The following is a 23,177-nucleotide window of genomic DNA, read 5'->3' as shown; positions in this document are numbered from 1 at the left end:
AGCTCAGAGTTGAAGTGTAGGGTCCTTGGTGCTCTCCGAGCTTGGTTGTTTTCTTGCAGACATTTCAGGACCCAACTAGGTAACATAATCAGTGCTAGAAGGGAGGAGGAGGAGGAGGAGTCTTTGATGCTCTCTGAAGTGGGTTGTTTTCTTGCAGATGTTTCATGACCCAACTAGTTAACATCATCAGTCCTAGTAGTCCTAGTCTGGGTTGTGAAACATCTGCAAGAAAACAATCAAGCTCAGAGAATACTGTCTCCTCAGAAACTATATTGCAAAAACAATATAAGGTTGCAAATACTCTTCAACTAGTTTAGGCGATAATTGACAGCCAGGCTGAAATTGATTAAATCAAGCAAATAATAGCAAACAGGGAAAATCCCTTATAATGCAAACTTCCCTGAGCATATAGATGTGGCATTCCAGAATCAGCACATAGACACCTGCCAAAGAAAAGATCTACACACTCAGCAAAATAAGATAAGGCCATCCCTACTGGAACTGCATGTCCACCAAATTAAACATTGCAAAGGGCATATTCGCACACACCTCACAAAGGACCATCTTTCTTATAAGTATTACCAGCCTGTATATCCAAAATTGTAGCTACTCCAAGGGCTGTTTCTATGCTCTTAAAAAACAGAACAACAGAATTGGAAGCGACTTTGGAGGACTTCTAGTCCAATCCCCTACTCAAGCAGGAAACCCTATACCAGTGGTGGCGAACCTATGGCACGGTTGCCAGAGGCGGCACTCGGAGCCCTCTCTGTGAGCATGTGCACCGCACTCTTTGGCTAGGTTTTTGCAGGAAAAAGCCATTTCTCAAGCCCCTTCCTAGCCAAAACAAGCCTCTGGAGCAAGCACACTGTTTTTAGCTTTGAATTATATCAAATCTGACACTAGAAACAGATTAACAAATGACCTGAGTGCTGCACGTGTTGCTCTCAAACTTACAAAGTATAAGCCAAAGTTAGACAAATTATCAGCATGCATACAACAGCAGAAATCACATTAATTTTACAAAAGCATGCCAAAGGCAAACTTTTACCTTTCAGTAAAAAGTTGTTTGAATTGAAAGCTTTGTTATTGTGTTTTTTCTTTTAAGACAAAAGATGTTAATGTATGAGTTGTTTTTTTATAAACGAAAACCTCGGTATTCGGATTAAATTGCCGTGTTGGCACTTTGCGATAAATAAGTGGGTTTTGGGTTGCAGTTTGGGCACTTGGTCTCTAAAAGGTTCGCCATCACTGCCCTATACTATTCAGGACAAATGGCTGCCCAATCTTTTCTTGAAAACCTCCAGTGGTGGAGTAACCAGAACTTCTGGAGGCAAGTTGTTCCACTGATTAATTGTTCTCACTGTCAAGAAATTCCTCTTTAGTTCTAGGTTGAATCTCTCCTTGATTGGTTTCCATCCATTGGTTTTGTGTTGCCTTCTGGTGCGTTGGGAAATAGGTTGAACCCCTCATCTTTGTGGCAACCTCTCAAACACTGGAATACTGCTATCATGTTGCTCCAGGTCCTTCTTTTCATTAATCTAGGCATACCCAATTCCCACAACTTTTTCTTCATATGTTTTAACTCCAGTCCTCCAGTCATCTTTGTTGAATATACTACTTCTTCTTCAAGCAGTGACTCCGGTGTCATTCTTATGCAAATCCTGGCTCAAACCGGAGCAGGATATTCTTCTGACATGCTAGTTGGGGATTATGGAAGGGATGGATCCCTGAAGGGGATCCCAGTTGAAAAGATCTTCCACATGGCCAAGTCCCACTTGCTCTAAGTCCAGAGGGCTACCATAAGCCTCATAGCCAGGCATGTGAATCAGATGTATGATTGCGATGCAACAGGTAATGCAAAAGCTGAGCTGAGCTGGCCTTTGAAGGTTTCTAGATCTACTACCCATCGCACCAACCTTCCAATCCTTGAGGGGCCCAAGGAAAGCAGGTGTGAACTCCACCTTTACTCTTCATCACCTGGGAAGCGGGGAAAATCCGGAGGATAGTAGGAAGTCAGAACTAAGCCAGGATTCTTCTCACAAACTGCCTGCAATTTCCACTTCGTGTTTTGGTTTAATGATTTCATGGTAAGTCTGGAAGGAGGAGAAACAAAGCAAAGCATCAGAATTGGGACACTCTCAAGAACACCAATTGGCTTGCAAATCTCTGCTCATCAGCAGCTCTGCAGGGAGTTGGGGGTCAAGCTATTCTCCAAAGCACATGAAGGCAGAAGCAATGGAAGGAAACTAATCAAGGAGAAGCAGCATAGAACTAAGGAGGAATTTCCTGACAGTTAGAACAATTAATCAGTGGAACAACTTGCCTCCAAAAGTTATGAGTGCTCCATCACTCGAGGTTTTCAAAAAGAGATTGGACAGCCATTTGTCTGGAATGGTATAGGGTTTATTTCTGAGGAGAGGGTTAGACTAGAAGAGCTCCAAGGTCCCTTCCAACTCTGTTAGTCTGTTTCTGTTCTGTTATTCTGTCACTCTGTTGCTCATCTTCCTTCCCCTGTTCTGACCACTTTCTACAGGGGGAACGATCAAGAGCATCCTTTCATACAGCATCACAGTCTGGTTTGGAAGCATCCCTGCTTCAGACAGGAAGGTGGTGCAGAGGACTTCCGGTGGCTCCGCGGCGACGGAGACAGCCTTCCCGGGCTGCCCGCGGCTCAGCTGAGTTTTTTTCGCCCGAAACAGCGCCGATCAGCTGTTCGGGCGAATTTGAAGCCCCCTCCTCGGGAGAAGAGGAGGGGGTGAGGCCCCAGGTAGGGGTCGAGTTCTCCGGGGCCGCCTGAGCTTGCAGCTTGGGCGGCCGAAGGATCGAACTCCCCCGTAGCCTGGGTCGCTCCCAGCTGGCCAGCGCCTCTGCTCCTGACTTTATGGAGCAGAGCCAGGCGTCTGCGACCACCCCTGCCTGAAGGAAGGACTATGGAATAAAAAGAGCAGGCAGAGCGGTACAAGAGGAAAAGGTGAAGAGGATTATTTTATTCTACTCTCGAGCTTGATGGACTTTTTAAACTCTAAGTGAAAGTGCGTCACAATTGAAAGTAAAAGATGGCGGCTAAACCTCCCCCTAAAACTCTTCGGAGTGCTGGAACTTCCCCGGTGCAACAATCATCATTGCAGGCATTACATCCTCCTGATGTAGTGACATCGAAGGACTTACGAGATGCTCTGGATAAACTTTTGGAATCAATTAATCAATCAATGGGTGATAAATTTGCAAAGATGGAGGAGAAATTGGAGAAATTGGAGGAGAGAATAGAAGAGAGGATGGAACAGAAGTTCAGCGTGATGAAGGTAGACATTTTGTCTTCAGTGTATAAAGTGGCTGAATGTGTGGAAGATTTGGATGAAAAAGTCAAAGATTTGACTCAAAAGAATGCTATATTAGAAGCAAAAGTATTGGAGAATGAAGATTTAAGAGACAAAATGGATAGGGAATTGAGTCTTGCTCAATATTTCCAGATGCAGTTTGCCATTAGAATCAGAGGTTTAAAGGAGAATATTAAGGAAGATTTAAAGCAGTTGGTTTCTGAGGCTCTCGAAGTGGTATTGAATCAGCCAGCATCCGAAATAAAAGGAGGCATGGATAAAGTGTATCGTGTGAACTCATGGAGTGCTAGACAGAGAAAGCTGCCTAGAGATGTGGTGGTTTATTTTGCAAAAAGGGAAATGAGAGATGAAGTTATACAAGCTGCCTATGATACTAAAGTCGTGATTGCTGATCAAGAAGTTTTGGTTCTAAAAGAAATTCCTCCAAAGATTTTAAGGAGAAGGAAGGATTTTACATTTCTGGTGCAAGAGCTCAAGCAACGAGATATAAGGTTCAGATGGGAGATGCCAGCTGGGTTGATGGTGATGTATGAAGGTAAAAGGTACCGTTTGGTTACTGTGATGCAAGCGCGTGATTTTTACAATAATGTTTTAAAAGCAACCCCATTAACACTTCTGGAAGCTGCAAAGGGATCTGAAGAAGGAGAATATCAAGAGACTGAAGATGGACAGATAGAGGAGAATGGTGCTGCAGGAGATCAAGTTATAACACTTTTGGATGATCCCAGAGAACAGAGGGTGACGCGTGCTGCTTTAAAACGATCAAAAAAGATAAAAGAACAAGATCAGCAGAAGTCTATGGAACTTTCACAACGTACTTGTAGTGGGAGGTGGGAAAAGATTTGGATGAGGAATGTAAAATTTATATAAGTTTGAAATCTAAGAGAGAATTTTTACAAAATGTTTTATAGATGGTATTTAGATTTTAAAAAGTTAAGCATGTATCTGAATTATTAGCCTAAATGATGGAGGTGCGGTGATAAAGACGTAATATATTTTCATATTTTCATATATGGTAGACTTGCAAAAAGGTTAAGGTTTTTTGGATAAAAATCTGATGGAATATACTAAGTTGATGTTGAATTTAATTACGGCAGCAAGACTTTTGATAGGATAGTACTGGAAAGAGGAACTGCCGACCATAGAAGAGTGGATTTTAAAGGTTTCCGACTTGGTCGAAATGGTGAAGATTTCGGCCTATTTGAAAGATTACTCGCAGGAACGCTATATTATGGAAGGGAGAAAATGGCTTGAGTTTACTCAGAATAAGTATAGGGTTAAGAAGTTTTATATTTGAATAAGTCTTCTTTCTTTATTTTTTTTCTATATTAGTTTTTTTTTTATATATATATTTATATATATTTAATATTACTAAGGTTTGTTTTATCCTATATAAGCTAGAGAGTGATAGATTTTAGAGTTTATGGTTGTTAGTATATGGTTGTTTATGATTGTTTTTTTTTATATATACCTTGTACTTAGCTCTGGGAAGTCGGGGGGGGAGGGGGGGAGGGGGGAGAGGAAGGGGGGGAGGGAGAAGGGGGGGAGGGGGGATTTTTTAAGGGAAAAATTGTAAGTTAAAACTTTTTAATAAAAAAAAAAAAGGAAGGTGGTGCAGAGAGTGGTGAGGATGGCCGAAAAGATCATTGGCAGTTCCCTCCCTCCCATCCAGGACGTAGCACAGAAGCGTTGTTTGAGCACGGCCCGTAAGATTATCTGGGATAGTACTCATCCTCTTCACGACCTGTTTTCCTTGTTACCTTCTAGGAGGAGACTTTGTGGTATCCGTAGCAGAACATCCAGATTCAGCCATAGTTTCATTCCGTACAGCATTAACCTTGTGAACTCTCAAGCTTCCTCCTTCCGTTATATATTCAAGATGGGCAGTATTTAATATTTTATTGTTCTGTATATGTAGGGGTGTAGGTCTATACATATGTTGTGTATAGTATGGTTTAGGTGTGTGTCATGTATGTGTTTGACTTTGAGAGCGGGCAACTAAATTTCATTTTTGATGTGTGCCATTATGCCCACAGTAAAAAAAATGACAATAAAGGTTATCTTATCTATTCTGCTGAGAGATATGTCGAAAGAGGTCAGCCTTTTGAGCAAATTCTGGCGTAAATTCATGAGCCACAGGGCCTTGTTTTGGAAGCTGATATGGGTGTTGCCCACCGGCCAGGTGGTTGGGAGACCTCCTGACAAAACATTATGCAGAGATTAAATCATCTTTATTTTTCATAGCATCTTTTGGCAGACTGGGAAATTCAACGAATCTGGGCTGGAAGATGAGAGTCAACTTAAGATGGCAAGGATGTCGCCTCTGTTCCCACTCAAAGCTCAAAGGACTTTATTTTGGTCGTTGACCAAGATCCACTCAAAAAAAGAAAATAAAAGAAAGACAAGCTAAATGTACCATTCCCAATGATAACAGAGTTGGAAGGGACCTTGGGAGCCCCTTCCAGCTCTATTATTTTTTATAATTATTTATTATTTATCATATGGATAGCAATATTCCAATATTTGAGGGGCCGCTACAAAGACGAGGGGTGTGTGTGTGTCAAACTATTTTCCCAGGTCCCTGGACAAACTGTACACTTACGTCAACTTTTGAAGCTTGCAGCGCCTTTGTATCAACTTCTGGCACAGCTGCCTGATTCCTTTATCTCCCAGGCTGTTATTGCCCAGGTTCAGCTCCAAGAGGGTCTGGCTGGTCTCCAAAACAGAGGCCAGGTTTTCACAGGCAAGGGCTGTCATGCCACAGGAGTGTAAACTGCAATAGAAGACAAGGACACCTGTGACCCCATCATGCTTGGGAGATCAGAAAAGCCTTCCTCGCTACAGATAGTCCTTGACTTACAACAGCTCATTTAGTGACCGTTCAAAGTTACAACGGCACTGAAAACAGTGACTTAGGACCGTTTTTTTCACACTTAAGACCATTGCAACATCCCCATGGTCATGTGAACAAAATACGGTTCATACTTAGGACAATTGCAATGTCTGGGGTCATGTGATCCCCTTTTGTGACCTTTTGACAAGCAAAGTCCATGGGGAAGCAAGATTCGCTTAACCACCATGTTCCTAACTTAACAACTGCCGTGATTCGCTTAACAAATAATGCAAGAGAAGTCGTAAAATCAGGCAAAATTCACTTAACAAATGTCTCACTTAGCAACAGAAATTTTGTTGTCATAAGTCGTGGACTGCCTGTTCTGGTTCTCAACCTACAAACATTTGTTCAGCGACGGTCCCAAGTTAGGATGGTGCTGAATGGATGGTGGTTAGGAGTGGCCCTCAGAGTTCCAGCCATTCCAGAAACCCAGATTGTGATCTTAGTCAAGCTATTCTCCAAAGCACCTGAAGGCAGGACAAGGAGCAACGGATGGAAACTTATCAAGGAGAGAAGCAGCCTGGAACTAAAGAGAAATATCCTGACAGAACAATTAACCAGTGGAATGGCTTGCCACCAGAAGTTGTGGTTGCTCCATCACTGGAGGTTTTCAAGAAGAGATTGGATAACCATGTTGTTTAAAATGTAAATTATCACAGCCTTTTTCTCATTTTCTTCTTGTCATAACACGGGAGCACAAATATCTGACAGTGGTTTGTTCAAAGAATTGTGGTGTAATATATAACATGAAACAACAACATTCAGGGAGCATACAGAATACAAGATAGTTATCCAGGGGTGGACAACCTTGGCTTTTTTATGACTCATGGACTTCAACTCCCAGAATTCCTGAGCCAGCTATGCTGAGGGGAAAGGGAAAGGTTTCCAAGCTGAGCCATGCTGGCTCAGGAATTCTGGGAGTTGAAGTCCACGAGTCATAAAAGAGCCAAGGTGGCCTAACTCCTGTTATATACAAACCGCTCAAGATTCCAACTGCAATTCTCCTCAGACACAGTCTCTTAAAGGGATACTACCCCCAAATACTCTGTTGACTCATTCTCTATATAACACTTCTGCTGGTCAGCTGCTAAATTATAATTACCTTGACAAGCCACTTGTCTGAAATGGTATAGAGCAGGGGTGTCAGACTCGCCACATCACACAATGTGTCGCGACGTATCGTGATCTTTTTTCCATTGCTGACAGTGGGGTGGGCGCGGTTTCTGTATGATGAAACCGGCCCGCGGGCTGGCAGTTTGACACCCCTGGTATAGAGTTTCCTGCCTGAACAGGGGTTGGACTAGAAGACCTCCAAGGTCCCTTCCAAGTCTGTTATGAATTAATCAGTGGAAGGGCTTGCCTTCAGAAGTTGTGGGTGCTCCATCACTCGAAGCTTTCAAGAAAAGACTGGACAGTCATTTGTCTGGAATGGTATAAGATCTCCTGCTTGAGCAGTGGGTTGGAGTAGAAGACCTCTAAGGTCCCTTCCAACTCTGTTATTCTGCTGAGTACTCTGGCAATCAGCTTGTATTTATGGCTGGTTACCAAACACACCGTGATCGCATGATCGTTTGTTTTTGCCACTTTCCCCACTGCAAACAGAAAGAAGGGAATTGCTGGTGATATCTGAGGGCAAGGGTGCCTGTTTGGGTGTTTTCCTACTTCCGACTCATGCAAAGGTCTCCAAGAAGCACAACTGTGACATTCAGACAACCAGCTACATGCTCTGTAGGATGGTTATTATAAGTCTAGTTGAGACAGCAGCGAAGGACCAAGGATGAAGGCATTGCCAGAGGGCGTGTGCAGGATGCAAATATTGTAAGCTGCCCAGAGTCATCTTGGACAGTGAGATGGGCAGCATATAAATTTGATTAAAAATAGTTATTTAGTTTTGCTTCTCACCTTTATTAATTTTACAAATAAGGCAGTGAGCATATGCAACATACCTTCCTCCTCCTATTTTCCCAAAGTCATCCAGCTGGCTCTTGTGCCCAAGGCAGGACTAGAACTCGCCATCTCCTGGTGACTGGTCTAAAGTTACCCAGCTGCCTGTCATGCTTAAGGTGGGCTAGAAGTCTCAATCTCCTGCTGATTGGCCCAAAATCACCCAACCGGCTTTCATGGGTGTGGGAAGTAAGCCCCCCAGAGAAGGAAATATTAAAAGGGCAGAAAAAATATATTTCCTCAAAGGATCTTAAAGAGGCAGAAAAGAATGCCCAGTTTTTTTCTTAATAGCCTCAAGTCTCCCTCCCCCAAGCAGAAACCAGCTCTGTAGAAATGCAGGTGTAAGCCATTCAGGAAGGTTGGAGCTAGAAGATTAAGAAGACACCTAAAATCTACATACCCCACCCAAACTCTAGGACAGGACATAATAGGATTAACTCACAGAGGCCAAAGGGACACAGGTCAAAATACATGACACAGGAAATGCAAAGCCTCAAAACAGGAACAGGAAACAACTCCAAACAAAAGGCTCCACAGGGTATAAAAACCCACTCCCTACATGTGCTCACCCCTTTTTTCTCTTTTCTGCCAGAGCCATCTTCCTGTCTGGCTCTCCTCTTCAATAAACTGCAACCTTCTTTCTAAAGCAGTCGCCATGTTGTTTATTCCCGGCTTGGACTGAACCACGTTGAAGACTTTTCCTTCAACATGGGTAAGGTGGGACTAGAACTCACTGTCTCCTGGCGATTGGCCCAAAGTCACCCAGTGACTTTGCCATTTGCTCAGGGGATCCAACCAGGAGGCAAATCTTCCCCCAACCTTTTAATCTAATAAATTTCTTTTCATTTTCAGAATTAAAATTCAGGATGCTTTTTTTTTCTTTTCATTTCCGTTTCTGCTCTGGAATGAACCTTTTCCTTCTGAAACAAGCTTGAGAAATTTCCTGGGAGAAGAATGTCCTGGTCACTTCCCTACTCCCTCTGCTGCTCTTGGTGGTGGCTGAAGGAGAAATTGGGGGTGGGGTGTAAACTGGCCTCCCCGTGCCCAGCTGCCAACCGGCTCCAAACGCTGTGGGGAAAACCAGGGGCTCAGATCAGGAAATCCCTCACCCCACTTACATGAGTCTCTGCAGCCCAGAAGAAGGGTGCTTCAGCCCTTGGCACAGCAGCTTTGCTCCCCCATCACCCAGGGGGTTCGCCCCCAGATTGAGCTCCAGAAGAGAATGTCTGGATTCCAGGACCTGTGAAAGGAGCTGGCAGATGGCGGCCGTGAGGTTGCAGGAGTACAGCCTGTAGGAGACAGAGAATGGGGGAGAAATTTGGAGGTGGGGTGTAAACTGGCCTCCCCGTGCCCAGCTGCCAACCGGCTCCAAACGCGGCCATGAGGTTGCAGGAGTACAGCCTGTAGGAGACAGAGAATGGGGGGGGATTTGTACCGGGGTTATAGAATCATAGAATCCTAGGGCTTGAAGGGATCCTGGAGGTCTACTCCACCCTTTGCCCAAGTCCTTGTACCAGGGGCCTTCAAACTTGGCCCTTTTATGACTTGTGGACTTCAACTCTCAGAATTCCTGAGCCAGCATGCCTGGCTGAGGAATTCTGGGAGTTGAAGTCCACAAGTCACAAAAGGGCCAAGTTTGAAGACCCCCGCTTTATACCATCCCAGGCTGCTCACCTGAGACTTTGAAGTTGGCAGGTGGGCTGAAGAAGCCATTCACACAAGTAGGAGACCCCTGCCTCCTCCAGGGGATTCTCACCCAAGTCCAGACTGGTCAGCCTTGTGTTGGTCATTGCGATGGGTGTCAAGTCTTTGCAGGCAGTGGGAGAGAGGCCACAGTGGTTCAACCTGTGGAAATCAGGAGGCACATAAACATAATCAAGGAGAGAAGATAGTTAGAACTAAGGATTAACTTCCTAACAGTGAGAACAGTTAACCAGCGGAATGACTTACCACTAGAACAGTGATGGCGAACCTTTTAGAGACTGAGTGCCCAAACTGCAACCCAAAACCCATTTATGTTATTGTCGGGTGCCGGGTGGGCATGGCCCATTGGATGGGCGTGGCCCATTGGATGGGCGTGGCTGTGGTGGTAATGGCAGACTGGGTGGGACTAAAAAGTTCAATCAATTCCAACTTTGCGAGATCTTTTTTTTCCCCGCAAGAAGTTGAAATTGATTGATTGATTGACTGAACCTTTTTTTTGCACACGGCAGCAGAGGTCTAAAGCGAAAAGGTTTTATAAAACCCAGCTGAAGGCCTAGGACTAGGGCGATGGCATGCGTGCCCACAGAGTGGGCGTGCCATAGGTTCGCCACCACAGCACTAGAAGTTGTGCATGCTCAATCAACGGAGGTTTAAAAAAAGAAATTGGTCAACCATTTATCTGAAATGGTAGGGTCTCCTGCCTGAGCAGCGGGTTGGGCTAGAAGATATCCAAGTTCCCTTCCAGCCCTGTGATTCTAAGTGTAGCCTTGCCTTCAAAGAAGAGGAGGGGTCACCCTATTCTCCAAAGCACCAAAAGACAAGAAGCAACAGATGGAAACTAATCAAGGAGAGAAGCAACCCAGAATTAAGAAGAAATTTCCTGAGAGAACAATCAACCAGTGGAACAGCTTGCCTTCAGAAGTTGTGGGTGCTCCAACACTGGAGGATTTTAAGGAGAGAGTGGACAGCCATTTGTCTAAAATGGTACGGGGTCTCCTGTTTGAGCAGGGGGTTGGACTAGAAGACCTTCAAGGTCCCTTCCAACTCAGTTATTCTTTTATTCTCTCATACATCATACTATATCACCGACCGGATCAATATTTCTTAATTTGAAGATGGGTAAACTTCGATTCCCAGAATTCCCCAGCCAGCCATAAGAAATTCTGGGAGTTGGCTGGCTGAGGAATGCTGGCTGGAGAATTCTGGGAGTTGGAAGTCCACCCATCTTCAAGTGCACAAAGTTGAACAACACTACACCAGATATTTTTATAGGGTTTTTGTGGTATAATACAGATAGTTCTCAACATACAACAGTTCATTTAGTGACCATTCAAAGTTACAACAGCGCTGAAAAACGTGACTTATGACCATTCTTCATAGTTGCAACCTTTGTTGCATCCTCGATGATCACGTGATCAAAATTCAGATGCTTGGCAGTTGGTTCATACCTATGACCAGTGCTATGTTGTGTGATCCCTTTTGCGACCTTCTGACAAGCAGTGGGGAAACCAGATTCACTTAACAACCGAGTTGTAAGTGAAGAACTATCTGTATTGATTGGGATCCTGGACAATCAGATGTTAAGTTTTGAACCCATTGCCAACTCAACTATTCCTTGGGTCTCTTTCTGGATCTCTGAAGATTTCAAGAATCCTGGTAAAAGTTGTTGGAATCTTTGAGGTCCAAACTCCTAGCCAGAGAGCTGAACTGAATTCAAAGTTTCAGCAGCTGACAGGCAAAATGATAAAGCTTCAAAGTCCAGCTTGGTCAAAAGTTGTGTTCTGAGATCCATATTGTGGATATGTTTCATTGTTCTCTGGGCAAAGACGGTGTCCTTCATTTCATAAATACAATGACACAATTCCAGCAGATCCTCCTGTCTTCTAAAGGAGTGAGCCTTGGCTTCTTGATCCACCCACCTTAGCAATTCTGGCCAAACCTTACTGGTGGATATCTTGAAGGACCACGATTTTTGAAGGACACTCATCCTTTCCACATTGGACAAGCCGTAGAGAAAATGGATCAACATGAGGTATCTGTTGCTGTTCTCCTTCTTATCACCAAATATCTCACTCAAGTCTTGGTAAGGTGTTCTGGTGGTCTCTTCAGTGTCCAGCAAGTAGAACAAGGCAGCAAGGAACTCCTGAAAACTCAAGTGGGTGAACCTGTACAAGGTTCCCACCTGAACATCTTGGAGGAAAACTTTCTTATTTGCAGAAGGAGAGTCTGAAGTCAAGTAATCCAAGCCACGTTCCTTTAGCTCTTCTTCACGGAAGACCATTGTTCCGCGGATCATCCCATCTTTTGCTAGACAGCACAGGTCTTCCAGGTGACTTTGCCTGGAAAAGGTACCCAAAAAACTCAGGAGGAGATGCAGGTGAATTTCGGTGAGTGTTGCAGTTTCTGAGATACCTTGAAGAAGTTCTGTCTGTGGGTTTTGGTGAAAAATGGAGCCAATGACCCAACAGGTTGCAGGGAGAAAGCACAGACTGAAAAGAGTTTCATTTCTTTGAACCAGTTCAAAGATCTGGTTGGCTTGTTCCATGTTTTGAAAGAAGTGATGAAAATATTCTTTCCTGTGCACAGGAGGAAAACCCAACACCTCCACCAAGAGTGGTGATCTCAGATACTTCAACATTGAGCGTACACCCATGGGCCTTGTGGTCACCAGGAGGTGACACTTCGGAAAGATCTTTTTCTTGAGCAGACCCATCAACAGCTTCACCACCTCTTGCTTTTGATGGGGATCCTTGTCCAGCCCATCAATTGGGACATGAGAGAGCTTCAGGTCCTCCAAACCATCAACAATGAGGAGGAGGTTGTCTTGGTTGGCCAAAACATCCTCCATGGATACCATTCCTGAAGGACAATTGTTGAGGATCATCTCCGTTGCACTCATAAACTTGGTGCCACAGCGGAGCGCATCGCAAGAGATATAAAAGGCGTAATCCAACTTGGTCTGCCATAGTTTATCTGATGCCCAGTCCAACATGAACTTCCACGTGGCTGTGGCTTTTCCTACCCCAGAAGGTCCAAGCAACAAAAGAGTTTTGGAGTTTTCTCCTTCAGGATCAGGATGAAATAAATTCTCCAGATCAACATTCGGGCCACCTTCTAGATGGGTCTTCATCTCCCAGTACTTTCTCTGCACAGCCATAATCTCATGACCTGTTTGGGGCAGATCTGGTCTCCTCTTCAGAAGAAGATCTACATAGGTCTCTTGCAGGGTCACTCTTGGATTGGGGTGTGGGCCCAGTTGAGGAAGATTTTGAAAAACCTGTTGGATGTGCCTCTTATATTTCTTCTTGCGATCTAAAGAAACACATCAAAAGAAAGCATTTGTAGTTCAGTGGCAGAAATAAAAGAGGTTCCCCTGAGGACCCAGATTGTTGGGGGCAATAAGATGACTTTGTAATAATGCCGCATATGGGGTGTGTGAAAGCCCTAATAAGCAGGCATATACATAGAATGAAGGCTACTGCTAAGCTTGTAAGCCGCCCTGAGTCTTCGGAGAAGGGCGGGATATAAATGGAATTAAAATAAAAAATAAATAAATTTTACAACAGTTCATTTAGTGACCATTGAAGTTATAACGGCACTGGGAACCGTGACTTATGACCATTTTCCACACTTTCACAACCATTGCAGCATCCCCATGGTCATGTGATCAAAATTCAGATGCTTGGCAGCTGATTCATAAGTACTGTCCCAGGGTCAGGTGATCCCCTTTTGTGACTTTCTGACAACTGTGTCACTAACTTAACAACCAAAATAATTCATTTTAACAACTGTGGCAAGGAGGGTTGTAAAATGGGGCAAAACTCACTTGACAAATGTCTCATTTAACAACAGAGGTGTTGGACTCAGTTGGCTGTAAGTCGAGGACTACCTGTACTTTCTAAGCTAAGGTCCAAATTGTTTCGACAGGGGGTGGGCAAAGGGAAAACCAGGTCAGATAATCTGGGTAGTTGGTTTGTTTAAAAGAGACTTGTAAGTCCAATCTCGGAAAAACACAGCTAGTCCTCAACTTACGACCATTTGTTTAGCGACTGTTCGAATTTACAACGGCACTGAAAAAAGTGGTTCATGACCATTTTTCACATGACCACTGTAGCAGCCCCAGGGTTATGATGGTGTCCCGGGGTCATGTGATCTCCTTTTGCGAAGTTAATGGGGAAGCAGTGTTGGCTAGGGAATTCTGGGAGTTGAAGTTCAAACATCTTCAGGTTGCCAAGTTTGAGAAACATTGGCCCATGCTGGCTCAGAAATAAATCTATTTTTTAAATTTGTTAGCTTACCGTGGTGGCCTTTTGATGCTCGACTTTATTGCAGGTGTAAGGCATCGAGAGATCCCAGATTGCATAGGATGGGAAACCAATTTTAAAAATGCTTTTTTACGTGGTTGGCTCTTGGAGTTAGGATTTGCTATTTTTCAATTGCATGTACCACTGCAAGCGGGATCAACTCGAACTCACTACCTCCCACGACCTGGGAAAACAACTCTGAAGCTTATTTCCAGGGGAAAGGCTCTCCTAATCTTGAGCTTCCACAGTTTTCTGGTCCACCTCAACCCAGAAAACCCCGCAAATAAATTCTAGTCTTCAACCTACGACCACAATTGAGCCCAACATTTCCGATAACAGTCGTTAAGTGAGTTTTGCCCCTTTTTACGACCTCTCTTGCCACGGTTGTTAAGCGAATCACTGCAGCTGTTAAGCTAGTAACACAATTCTTAAGTGAATCTGGCTTCCCCATTCTTTGCTGGTCAGATGGGGATCACATGACCCCGGGACACCGCAGCCGTCATAAGTACGAGTCAGTCGCCAAGCGTATGTATTTTGATCTCTTGAGCGCGGGGATGCTGCAACGGTCATAAGCGTGAAACTGGTCATAAGTCACTTTCTTCAGTGCTGTTGTGACTGAATGGTCACTAAACGAATGATTGTTACGTCAGGGACTAGCTATATTTCTAGTACAACTGCACAGACTTTCTACTAAGCTGCTCCAGCAGATCTCACAAAAGACACATACAGAAAGACACACACACACACACAGAGTGGCACTTGTGGCATCCACCAAGGATAGTTCATCCCCTCCCCCATCGCACGACAACCATATGGGGTATATTTGAGCGCTATCAGGGTAGGAAATGACGGGAGCCGGGACTCTTGCTTTGCCCGCCTCACCCAGAATGCAACCTGTAACTTTAAGGAAACAAAAGAGAGGTGTGTGTGTGTGTGTGAGAGAGAGAGAGAGAGAGAGAGAGAGAGAGAAAGAGAGAGAGAGAGAGAGAGATATGTAGGAGGATTGCTTGTGGACTAGTAACTTCAAGAGGAGTTCTAGAAAAGCAGCCCTAAAGCCTCAAAAGGCCCCTTTGCCATCTCTGTGATACCTGCAAGTCTTCGACATGTGTGAAGTACTGCCAGGGGACTCCTTCTAGGATGCGATTTGGGGCAGAATTTCCGAAATGTTCCCGGGGCAGGCAGAGCCCCTTGGCGCCGGGATCAGAAGGGCTGTGCCACCCCTACCTCGCTTCCTTCTCCCAGCCTCAGGCCAGCGAGGGATGGGAGACCACGAGGAAATCCCAGCTGGAAGCATTGTGGAAGAAGCCGCTGACCCCCTCCCCTCTCCAAAAGGTCCCGAGGAAACAACCCGGGTTGGGGGGGGGTGTCCCGAAATCCCAGAGTGGATCTAGGCGCAAAGAGGACCCAACCCCCCTTTTCTTCCTTCCTTCCTTCCTTCCTTCCTTTTTTTTAACAGCTGAGAAACTTGGCACAACTTTGAGCCCCGATTCGCTTTCCGGCCCGAAGCGAAGCGTCCCGGCCCGGCTCGACCTTGCAGGAGGGTCACCCCGAGGTCCAGAAGTCGTGCCCCGCCAGGGCACCGGGACCCTCCCGCAGTCGCGACTGCAATGCGAGCCCCACTCCACGCCGAGGCTTCCCAGCCAGCACCTTTCCCCCCTCCCCCGCCCCCGGGAAGGGGCCGAGCGAGCCTCCAGCAGCAGGGATAGTCTATCTGCGAGGCTCCCCCCCCCCGGAAAGACCGCCGCTTCGCTGCTCGGCAGGTGCGGGTTCCGGCCGAGAAAGGGCCCGATCCTCCGCCCCGCGCCCTCTGCACTGGCTCAGAGGCACGCTCGCCACTCTCCGCGTCCCCGCCCCGCCTACTTACGGGAGCCACCGGCCGCCGACTCGGGAAGCCGCCGCCGCCGCCGCCTCGGCTCGCCTGGCCAGGCTGGGCCGGGTCGGGGGCGCCGCCGCTGATCCCCGCCCCTGCGTGCCATTGGCTGCGGGCGGGCCCGGGGAGCGCTGATTGGCCGCCCGCGCCGGCTCCCCCTCTCTGCACGTGAGCCGCCGCTGGTCGTGTGAACGCGCCTGGGAAGCCGCCCCGCGCCGGGGATGCGATCGCAGGCGAGCCTTCCGACCCAGGCCGGCCCGAGCCGGAGGATGCGTAGCGTAGCGGTGTCCGCTTCGCTGCTCGTGTCCCCCGGGAGCTGGCTTTGCAGGGCAGGGTGTTTTTGAGCATGTGCAGAGCTCTGGCGGGCCCGGAGGAGGAGGGAGGGGGGTGGTGGAGGAGGAGAACTATGGGTGCTCTCTGAGCTGGGTTGCAGACGTTTCATGGCCCAACTAGGTAACATCATCAAGGTCAGAAGGGAGTGGGGTTTGCTGAGGAGGAGGAGGAAGAGGAAGAGAGGGGGAGGAGGAGGAGAAGAAGGAGAAGAGGAGGAGGAGGAGAAGAAGAAGAGGAGGAGGAGAGATGGAGCATCCAGGACTCTTGGCCCATTTGCCTGCGAAGGGGCCCAGCTGTGGAACATGGGTTGCCTTTGCCTAGCCCTGCAAAGAGGCCACTTGGCCCTAGAGGTCCCCCTTGAGCGAAGCCCCCCCCCGCGGAACCCGCTCAGCCCTCTGGGGATCCCCTGTAAGGCCGAGCGGCCATCTTGACTTCTTTGACCACAGGAGGGAGGGGAAGGGCGTGCCTTGGGACAAGGGACAAAGTTGGCTGGAGCAGGAAGGCCCGGTTGGGTCGAGCAAGCCAGTTCTGAAAGAGGCTCATCCGGTTACAGAACTGACCCCTTGTCTGGGTCTGGGCCGGACCTTGAACCCCGGACTGCCGATGGCTGTAGCCTTCACCCGGCACTCAGGCTAAGCCCTGACGTGGGTAGGAGGGCAAGGTAGATGGCTGCTGGGTGAAGAAGCGGGGGGGGGGGGGCGGAGCGATGCCAGGTGTTCCCTGCGGGGTCCAGCTGAAGATGGCTGACCTTTGTCTCTGGATGGAGATGCCAAAAGGCAGCCAGGAGCTGTTTGCCCGGTTGAGTGCCAGGGCTGGGGTCATCCCAGGAGGAGCAGCATGGAAGGACCTCTGCTGGGAGGTGCCAGGTAGTGCCTGATAAAAGTGGGTGCCAGAAAAGATACTGCCCCCCCTCCCTCCTTCCTAGCACTGGTGTTATCTCAATGGGATATGAAATGTCTGCAAGGAAACAGCCAAGCTCGGTGCTAAGGATCTTCCCTTTCCCAGTGGAACAGCTTCCCTTCAGGAATTGTGGGTGCTCCATCACTGGAGGATTTTAAGAAGAGAGTGGACAGCCAGTTGGCTGAAATGGTATCCGTTCTCCTACTTGAGCAGGGGGCTGGACTAGAAGACCTCCAAGGTCCCTTCCAGATTCCATTCCATTTCCTTCCTTCCTTCCTTCCTTCCTTCCTTCCTTCCTTCCTTCCTTCCTTCCTTCCTTCCTATCTCCTTTCCCTTCTTTCTTTTTCTTTCTTTCTTTCCTCCCTCCCTCCCTCTTTTTCTTTCTTTCTTTCTTTCTCTTTCTTTCTTTCTCTTTCTTTCTTTTCCTCCCTCCCTCCCTTCCTTCCTCTTTCCTTTCTTTCTTTCTTTCTTTTCCTTCCTCCCTCCCTCCCTCCTTTCTTTCTTCCTTCCTTCCTTCCTTCCTTCCTTCCTTTCTTTCTTTCTTTCTTTCTTCTTTCTTTCTCTTTTCCCTCCCTCCCTCCCTCTTTCTTTCTTTTCCTTGCTCCCTCCCTTCCTCCTTTCTTTCTTTCTTTTCCTCCCTCCCTCCCTTCCTTCCTTCTTTCCTTCCTTCCTTCCTTCCGAGCAGATGAGGGTCCCAGACCACAGAGCCAGCGAGGAGAGCGACTCTCTCTGACTCCCACTATTCTTTATAGCAAGATTCTGAAAATGTTGGAAGTGTCTGATTCTCAGTCTCTCAGAAGGGTGTTGGTGTCAGACAAGCAGCCTTCGGGACAGGTGGTGTCGTCTGTCTGCAGGAAGGGAGTCAGAAAGTCAAGATGGTCAAGGAGGAACCAACCTGGAACTAAGGAGAAATTTCCTGGCAGTGAGAACAAATTATCAGTGAAACGACTTGCCTTCAGATTTCGTGGGTGCTCCACCGCTGGAGGTTTTTAAGAAGAAATTAGACAACCCTTTGTCTGAAATGGCATAGAGTCTCCTCCTCAAGCAGGGGGCTGGACTAGAGGACCTCCAAGGTCCCTTCCAACTCTGTTATTCTGTTTTCCTGATGTGAATACATCATTAAATAAAATGGCATTTGCCCTCTTTCCCAAGGTAAAGGTAAAGGTTCCCCCGCACATGCGTGCTAGTCGTTTCCAACTCTAGGGGCCGGTGCTCATCTCCGTTTCAAAGCCGAAGAGCCAGCGCTTGTCCGAGGACGTCTCCGTGGTCATGTGGCTGGCATGACTAGATGCCAAAGGTGCACAGAACGCTGTTACCTTCCCACCGTAGTGGTCCCTATTTTTCTACTTCCATTTTTACGTGCTTTCGAACTGCTAGGTTGGCAGAAGCTGGGACAAGTAACAGGTGATCACTCTGTTACGCAGCACTCGGGATTCGATCCCCCAAACTGCCGACCTTCTGATCGACAAGCTCAGCGTCCTAGCCCACTGAGCCACCGCGTCCCTTCTCTTTCCCAAACATCGTCCTAAAATGGAAGACTCTAACCAGGAAATGTTAGAAAAACAAAGGAAAACCATGAGAAGGAGGCTTTGGTCTTCTTTGCTTATTTTATTTATCCCATTTTTAAACTGGCCATCTCCCTCCCTCCCACTTCCTTTAAAAGCTTTGGATAACAAGATTGGGCAAGGATTACCCTAACTTAACTGTCTGCCTTCTTCGCTCACCCTCCAGGAGCTGTATAAAAACGAGGCATTCCATTAAGAAATTGCAGAATAGAGGGTTTTCCTGAAAAAAATGTCCTTGGCTTTCCAGGCCACAGGAAAAACTTTGATGGCCAAGACATCTCTGACTAGAGGGGAAAAACCATGGGATAAAATGCCAGCAAGTCCCCCTGTCAATAATTCGATGTGACACTGGCCTACATTTTCCCGCACGCGCGTGTTGACGCAAGCATTGCTCGGTCTGGGACCGTTCGGCTCCCCCCTTGAGTTGCCCAGCAGTCAGCAGAGCTGAGAATTGCACTTTCACCCTGTCCCCCAAAGGCAGATTTTGAAGGTTAGAGGAAACTTGGGACGACCTGAATGAATGAAACAGAGGTCTTCATAAATAGACTGATGTGCCCGGGTTCTCAGCCCAGATTTAGGCAAAGCAAACAGAGGCACTTTGGGTGTCTTGCATGGAAGAAATTTAGCCCATGTTTTCAGGCATTTCCTGAAGGCCAGACGGGTGGGCGTGGATCCCACCTTGGGGGGAGGGGGGAAAGATATTCCCAAGGGCGGGGGCCATGGCGGAAAAGGCTCTTTTTGGACCCCACCAGCAGCAATTCCTCCCCTGGCAGGATTTGGAACATGTTCCCTTTGCAAGTGGGGCAGGCCGATCCCACTGGCCAAGACGGTTCCTTGGGTAGCTGGGCCCCATGCCATGAAGGGCTTGGAAGATAATCCCAAAATGCTTTTTCACTAAGCAGCTGGACTTTCTCGTTTTTCTCCGAAGACGTTTCGCTTCTCATCCAGGAAGCTTCTTCAGCTCTTGACTGGATAATGGGGGAATGGCAGGATTTATACTCCTGGCAGACAGCTGATCCTTTGCCTTCTTTTAGAGCAGACATGTCAAACACAAGGCCCGGGGGGCGGATGCGGCCCGTAAAGTGATTTCATGTGGCCCACGAAGCCATCCTGGAAACAGTGAGGGAACGGCCCCCACTGCCTTGGCCCTGGCCCAGAGACCCTCCTCCTGCCAGAGACCCTCAGATCTGTCCCACTCCTGCCCAGGCCCCCATAGGCACCCTTGATGTGAACGATGTAGACCTGGCCATGCCCACCCAGTAGGCCACACCCACCCTGGCCACACCCACCCAGCCCCCTGAGGGCAACCGCAATGCTGATACGGCCCTCAATGAAATTGAGTTTGACACCCCTGATCTAGAGAGTCATTGAGGCCATTTGGATTCTCTAAACCAGTGGTGGCGAACCTATGGCACGGGCGCTAGAGGGGGCACTCGGAGCCCTCTCTGGGGGCACCCGCGCCAAGCCCCGGAAGTGGCAACTGTTCCTCTTCAACCAGCCGCCTGCTAATTCGTCGAGGTCCCACGTGGCTGGATGCATCCCGGCACGGCTGGTTTCCCTCCTGCCCCCCATCCCGTCCTTCCTTTTCCCAGGCACGACCCACTGCATCACTTCCTCAGCTGTCGGCTGACCATCCATCTCGGAGGCGGCTTCTTTGAACTGCTGGCGACGGGCTGCGGAGCAACAGAATGCGCCTGTCGAGGGGTCGGCAGGCTGTGGCTACTGACGGACACCGTTGGCCCCCATGCGCTCGCTGGCCTGTGTGCGGGGGCCGATGGTGTCAGGCAGCAGCTGCCCCAGCCCTTGCCTTGCCCCGTGGCAATGGCATCCCCACCCTGCCTCGCCTCATCCCACAGGATGAGTCTCCTGCCTACCGCCCCACCTGCCAGAAACCTCCTGGAGCTCCCCCAGCCCTGCTCACCCCCACAGGTGTCCCTCCCCACGAGCAACATTGAGGTGACCACACACACCTTGGCCACACCCACCCACTCTTCCATGACCACCACAGCCACACCCACCCAGTGGGCCACGCCCACCGTGCACCCCGTGATAAATAAGTGGGTTTGGGGTTGCAGTTTGGGCACTCGGTCTCTAAAAGGTTCGCCACCACTGCTCTAAACGATTGCAAATGACCAGCTGTCTGCCAAGAGTATCAATCCTTCCGTTCCCCACCATCCACTCAAGAGCTGAAGAAGCTTCTTGGATGAGAAGCGAAACGTCTTCGGAGAAAAACGAGACAGTCCAGCTGCCTCCTGAAAAAAAAGCACCTTTGGGACAACCATGACCTGGATGACGGAGAATCGCCGTAGGCTTTAAAGGTAGGGACCAACACTTTGGAGATGAACCCGGAAGCAGATCGGCCGCCAGGGAAGCTCACCCAACAGTGATGGAGTCTGGGTCAACCAGGGGACCTCGAAAGCCGTGACATTCCCTGTGACCCTCTACGGAAGCCGAAGTCAGATTCTGAAGATGTAGGAGAGGAAGAGAGCCTTGGTGGAGCAGGGGGCTAATGCCTCCTTAAGTAACACCAGCTGCCTGCAATTAGTGCAGGTTCGAGTCCCACCAGGCTCAAGGTTGACTCAGCCTTCCATCCTTCCCAGGTAGGTAAAATGAGGACCCAGATTGTTGGGGGCAATAAGCTGACTTTGTAAAAATGCCGCTTGGGGGGGGAAGCCCTAATAAGCAGGCATATACATAGAATGAAGGCTATTGCTAAGCACATTTGATTTGTGTTTCTTGGATTGTAAGCCACCCTGAGTCTTCGGAGAAGGGCGGGATATAAATGGGATTTAAAAAAAAAAGAAAAAGAGAGAGAGTCTATGGAGATTCTCAATTGGTCCAGGTCCCGGTTGTCCCAAAGGTGTGTTTCCCCCCCCCCCAAAAAAAAGGCACCTTGGCTTTTTTTCCCTTGAAAATGTTTCACTTCACTCATCCGAGAAGCTGAACCGACCGAAGAAGCTTCTTGGATGAGCAGAGTGTTTTAGAGGAGGGGGGGGAATAAAAAAAAGCAAAGTCCAGTTGTCTTTTGGGGAGAAAAAGCACCTTTGGGATAGGATAGGAAAGAGTATTGATGTCCTTGAACTTTGACGTTGGGAAAAAACACCCGAGACTTCAGACAGCCACGAAAACAAACCGATGGACTATTGAACAAATCAAACCAGCGTTCTCCCTCGAAGCACGAACGTCAGAGCTGAAATGAGCCTACAGGTAAATCCTGGATTTAAAACTGTTCGTTTAATGACCGTTTGAATTGGAAAAAAATGGAAAAGTGTTTTTCACACGAACGTTACAGCATCTCCATGGTCATGAGATCAAAATTCAGATGCTTTTGGCAACTGGTTCATATTTATGACGGTTGCCGTGTCCTTGGGGTCCCGTGATCCTCCTTTTGTGACCTGACAAGCAAAGTCCGGGGTTGGGGGGTGAAAGCCAGATTCACCTAATAACGGTGTAGCTCACTTAACAACTGCAGCGATTCACTTAACGACGGTGGCAAGAAAGCTCGCAAAATGGGTTCAAAATTCACTTAACATCTGTCTGGCTTAGCAACAGAAATTTGGGGCTCGGTTGTGGTCCTAAGTTGAGGACCACCTTTACTTCAGACACAGGTGGCGAAGATCCATTTTTTGGAAAAGGTTTTTGGACCGGAAAAAAGAAGAAAGAAGAGAACCAGCATCAAGAAGGACGGACTCAGTTACGGCCATGTGAATTGTTAAGAGGTTAAAAGCATCTGTAGGAAGAATGTTAGGAAAGAGATAAATTATGGCTAAACTTTTATCCGTTTCTGAGGCTTTGGGAGTTCCTGTTTGCAAAACGCATCTCAGCCGGCAGATCTGACTCTGCAACCGTAACTTGGGATTTTCCAAACTGGACCCAGAAGAAAAAACATATCAGTGAGATTTGGGGGATCGACATCCTCCCCACCCCAAAAAAACCCTCCGAAGGAGAACCAAGGAGACTGACTGCCATCAAACTGCATCCAGCTGCGGAATAATTTGTTAAGTGGATTCCAGAACATTCTGCTTGGCTGAGATGCTCCCGTTTTAATTAGCCTGCAATTTTAGGAAAGTGTTTTGTGTTCAGCCATTTATCAAAAAAACTGCCGAGGTCCAATAACCTCCCAGGAGGAACGTGGCAAAACGAAAAAGCCGCCAATTACTTATTGTCTACTCAGGACTGTCTGCAACCCACTAGGGCATCATCTGAGCACGTCGTCTTGTCGTTTTGCGTGACGGGCAGGCAAACGAAAACAGATTGACTCAATTATTGAGTAAAATGGGTGCAATTAATTGACTGGGCTGGCTGGCTGATTTATCCGTATAGCAG

The 23,177-nt window shown here is 47.7% G+C and overlaps 2 protein-coding genes across 3 annotated transcripts in view; both read right to left on the bottom strand.

Moving 5' to 3' along the window:
* Window positions 1-10,014, bottom strand: part of LOC308663112 (uncharacterized protein) — a 29,154-nt gene extending 19,140 nt beyond the window's left edge. Inside the window, exons 1-4 of one of the 2 annotated variants that reach the window (XM_081319295.1) lie at window positions 9,850-10,014; window positions 9,294-9,464; window positions 5,941-6,111; window positions 1,978-2,093 (exon numbers count right to left, since the gene is read on the bottom strand). In XM_081319295.1, the coding sequence (XP_081175421.1) occupies window positions 1,978-2,093; window positions 5,941-6,111; window positions 9,294-9,464; window positions 9,850-9,965 (574 nt within the window). In that variant the 5' untranslated portion in view covers window positions 9,966-10,014. The remainder of the gene's footprint in view (window positions 1-1,977; window positions 2,094-5,940; window positions 6,112-9,293; window positions 9,465-9,849) is intronic. The other variant, XM_081319296.1, reaches the window with a different exon arrangement.
* Window positions 10,015-11,514: 1,500 nt separating this feature from the next.
* On the bottom strand, window positions 11,515-17,208 carry LOC308661416 (NACHT, LRR and PYD domains-containing protein 3-like; the record flags this gene model as incomplete). Its single annotated transcript, XM_081316344.1, has 3 exons — window positions 11,515-13,191; window positions 16,048-16,373; window positions 17,135-17,208. The coding sequence occupies 3 exons, from the start codon at window positions 17,206-17,208 to the stop codon at window positions 11,570-11,572; spliced, it is 2,022 nt and encodes a 673-aa protein (XP_081172470.1). The 3' UTR covers window positions 11,515-11,569.
* Between the last annotated feature and the right edge of the window lie 5,969 nt (window positions 17,209-23,177).

The sequence above is a fragment of the Vipera berus genome (assembly GCF_964194415.1).
Source record: "Vipera berus genome assembly, chromosome: 2".
Classification (NCBI taxonomy): domain Eukaryota; kingdom Metazoa; phylum Chordata; class Lepidosauria; order Squamata; family Viperidae; genus Vipera; species Vipera berus.
This window is presented reverse-complemented; position numbering and strand designations above follow the sequence as displayed.